General features: G+C 46.0%; 1 protein-coding gene across 1 annotated transcript in view; it reads left to right on the top strand.

The window, feature by feature from the left end:
• Nucleotides 1–2500, top strand: part of LOC134079007 (intersectin-1-like) — a 30719-nt gene that overhangs the window by 3689 nt on the left and 24530 nt on the right. Inside the window, exon 4 of the mRNA XM_062535172.1 lies at nt 917–980. Within this exon, the coding sequence (XP_062391156.1) occupies nt 917–980 (64 nt within the window). The remainder of the gene's footprint in view (nt 1–916; nt 981–2500) is intronic.

The raw sequence follows: 2500 nt of genomic DNA on the forward strand, positions 1-2500 counted from the left end.
GAGCTTTTCAGAACCCCAGTGAGCTAGGCGACAGAACCACAGTGAGTTAGGCGACAGAACCACAGTGAGTTAGGCGACAGAACCAGTGGCCTACAGCACATGCATGAGGAACCGGCAGAGTCCTTTCAGAATTGGGGTCCATCTTGCTCTGATATTGAGCATGAAAATGAGGAAAGCCTTCGAAGGCTGTGAGACAGCAAGATCTAAAACAATTATAATATCTGTCTGTCTGTCTTGCTGTCTGTCTGTCTTGCTGTCTGTCGGCTGTCTGTCGGCTGTCTGTCGGCAGTTCTTGTACATTTGTAGGGCGGAGAGAATCACTATCCACACTAAGTAATGATTGTCAGCTTGTTATAACACTGAAGTTACATAGATGTTATGGAGAAGTAGAAGACTTGAATTTAAAGAGAAACTATGCAGTATTGGAGATTTCATCTCCAGTTTCGGTTTCGCTTTTCGTTTTTGCTCGTTTTATGCTTGCATATTTCTCTTCAGAGCTTCCGCTACAGCTTTAGCATGTATATTTATATTTATATATTGTTTATATATTGTTCCATACGCGTCTCAGACTTCCAGATGGAAACAAGGAGCGATCGTCTCCTGCAGAAACTGCAAGGTTGCAATAGCGGATAGGGACACTGGGGGCGGGAGGAAATATGACTGTTTTCGATGAAACTGGTCAGTCAAGCAAAACAACGATTTCTAAGCGATTTTATGACTATGAAAAAGTTGCATAGGGTCTCTTTAAAACATTAAACATACATACATGCAGCTGGTAGTGTATGTGTGTGTGTGTGTGTGTGTGTGTGTGCGTGTGTGTTTGTATCTGTGTCTGATTCTGTGTGTCTGCGAGTGAGAGAGGGTGTGTGTGTGTGTGTGTGTCTCCTGCTAATGCATGTGTGTTTGTCTCTTGTAGGTGACCAGGGTAGGAACTTCTTCCTCCAGTCGGGGCTGCCCCCCGCAGTGTTGGCGCAGATCTGGTACGTAACCTCGTTAACTAACCTGATTAGTCCACTTGCTTGAGCCCCATTATCCAACCTCACGTTAGCCTCGTTAACTGAAGCCGTCAGTCAACATTTGGGGAATCCGGTCAGTAGCGCTCCGCAGTAGTACTATCTTGATTAGAGAAATGCAAGAGTTAGCAACATAGGCAGTGCTAGGAGAGTGGTGGAGTAAGTGTGTGTGTGTGTGTGTGTGTGTGTGTGTGTGCACACGGACATAGCCAGTGATGAGGTAGTTTGTGTGTGTGTGTACACAGCCAGTGATGCGGTAGTGTGTGCGTGTGTGCGCACAGCCAGTGATGAGGTAGTTAGTGTTTGTGTGTGTGTGTGTGTGTGTGTGTGTGTGTGTGTGTGTGTGTGTGTGTGCGCAGTGAGTGATGAGGTAGTGTGTGTGGATGTGTGTGTGTGTGTGTGTGTGTGTGTGTGTGTGCACAGTGAGTGATGAGGTAGTGTGTGTGTGGATGTGTGTGTGTGTGTGTGTGTGTGTGTGTGGATGTGTGTGTGGATGTGTGTGTCTGCGCACGCAGTGAGTGATGAGGTAATGTGAATCCTTGGGAATAGCAACACACACACACACACACACACACACACACACACACACACACACACACACACACACACACACACACACACACACACACACACACTCCAGCGTTAACATCCTGACCCTGAGTAACCTCTAGAGTGAGATGTGTAGTGTGTAGTTTGTACTGTTGAAAGACTGTCTGTTTGTACTGTGTGTGTGTGTAGTTTGTAGAGTTTAAGTACTCTGTTTGTACTGTGTGTGTGTGTGTGTGTGTGTAGTTTGCCCATTCTGGAAAGACACAGCAGGATATCAGTGTATTATTGAGTGACCAAGCAGAGAGTGTGTGAGTGTGTTCCTGTCGTCAATGAGAGAAGCTGACCTATTCTAAGCTGCCCTAGACAGTGGGGTGTGTGCTGATATTTATGTGTGTGTGACTGTGTGTGTGTGTGTGTGTGACTGTGTGTGTGTGTGTGTGTGTGTGTGTGTGTGTGTGTGTGTGTGTGTGTGTGTGTGTGTGTGCGCGCGTCTGCACAGTCAGGCAAAAAAGAAGGTGAAGGAGTCTTTACTGTGTGTGTGTGTGTGTGTGTGGAGTTCTGTGATCTCATTGATGTGTTTTTGTAGGTGTGTGAGTGTGTGTTTGTGTGTGAGTGTGTGTTTGTGTGTGTGTGTGAGTGTAAGTGTTTGTCTTGGTCTGGTTTAACCTGCAGGCCAAGTGTAAGCTCTGGCTGTCTGTTAACCAGATTAATTTCTAAGGATCGACCCCCCCCCCCCCCTTCCCTTCCCTTCCCCCAAGCACATACTGTACACACACACACACACACACACACACACGGATTTAGAAAAAATAGTATACACACAATAGTATGTACAGTTGCAGTAGAAGTTTTGAAACACTTAATGGTTCTTTGTATCTCAAACATAGTTTGTGATTCTTCCACGTCTCCTGTGTCAGTGTCGAGCTCTAACTACCATG

The sequence above is a fragment of the Sardina pilchardus genome, chromosome 4, assembly GCF_963854185.1.
Source record: "Sardina pilchardus chromosome 4, fSarPil1.1, whole genome shotgun sequence".
Lineage (NCBI taxonomy): Eukaryota > Metazoa > Chordata > Actinopteri > Clupeiformes > Clupeidae > Sardina > Sardina pilchardus.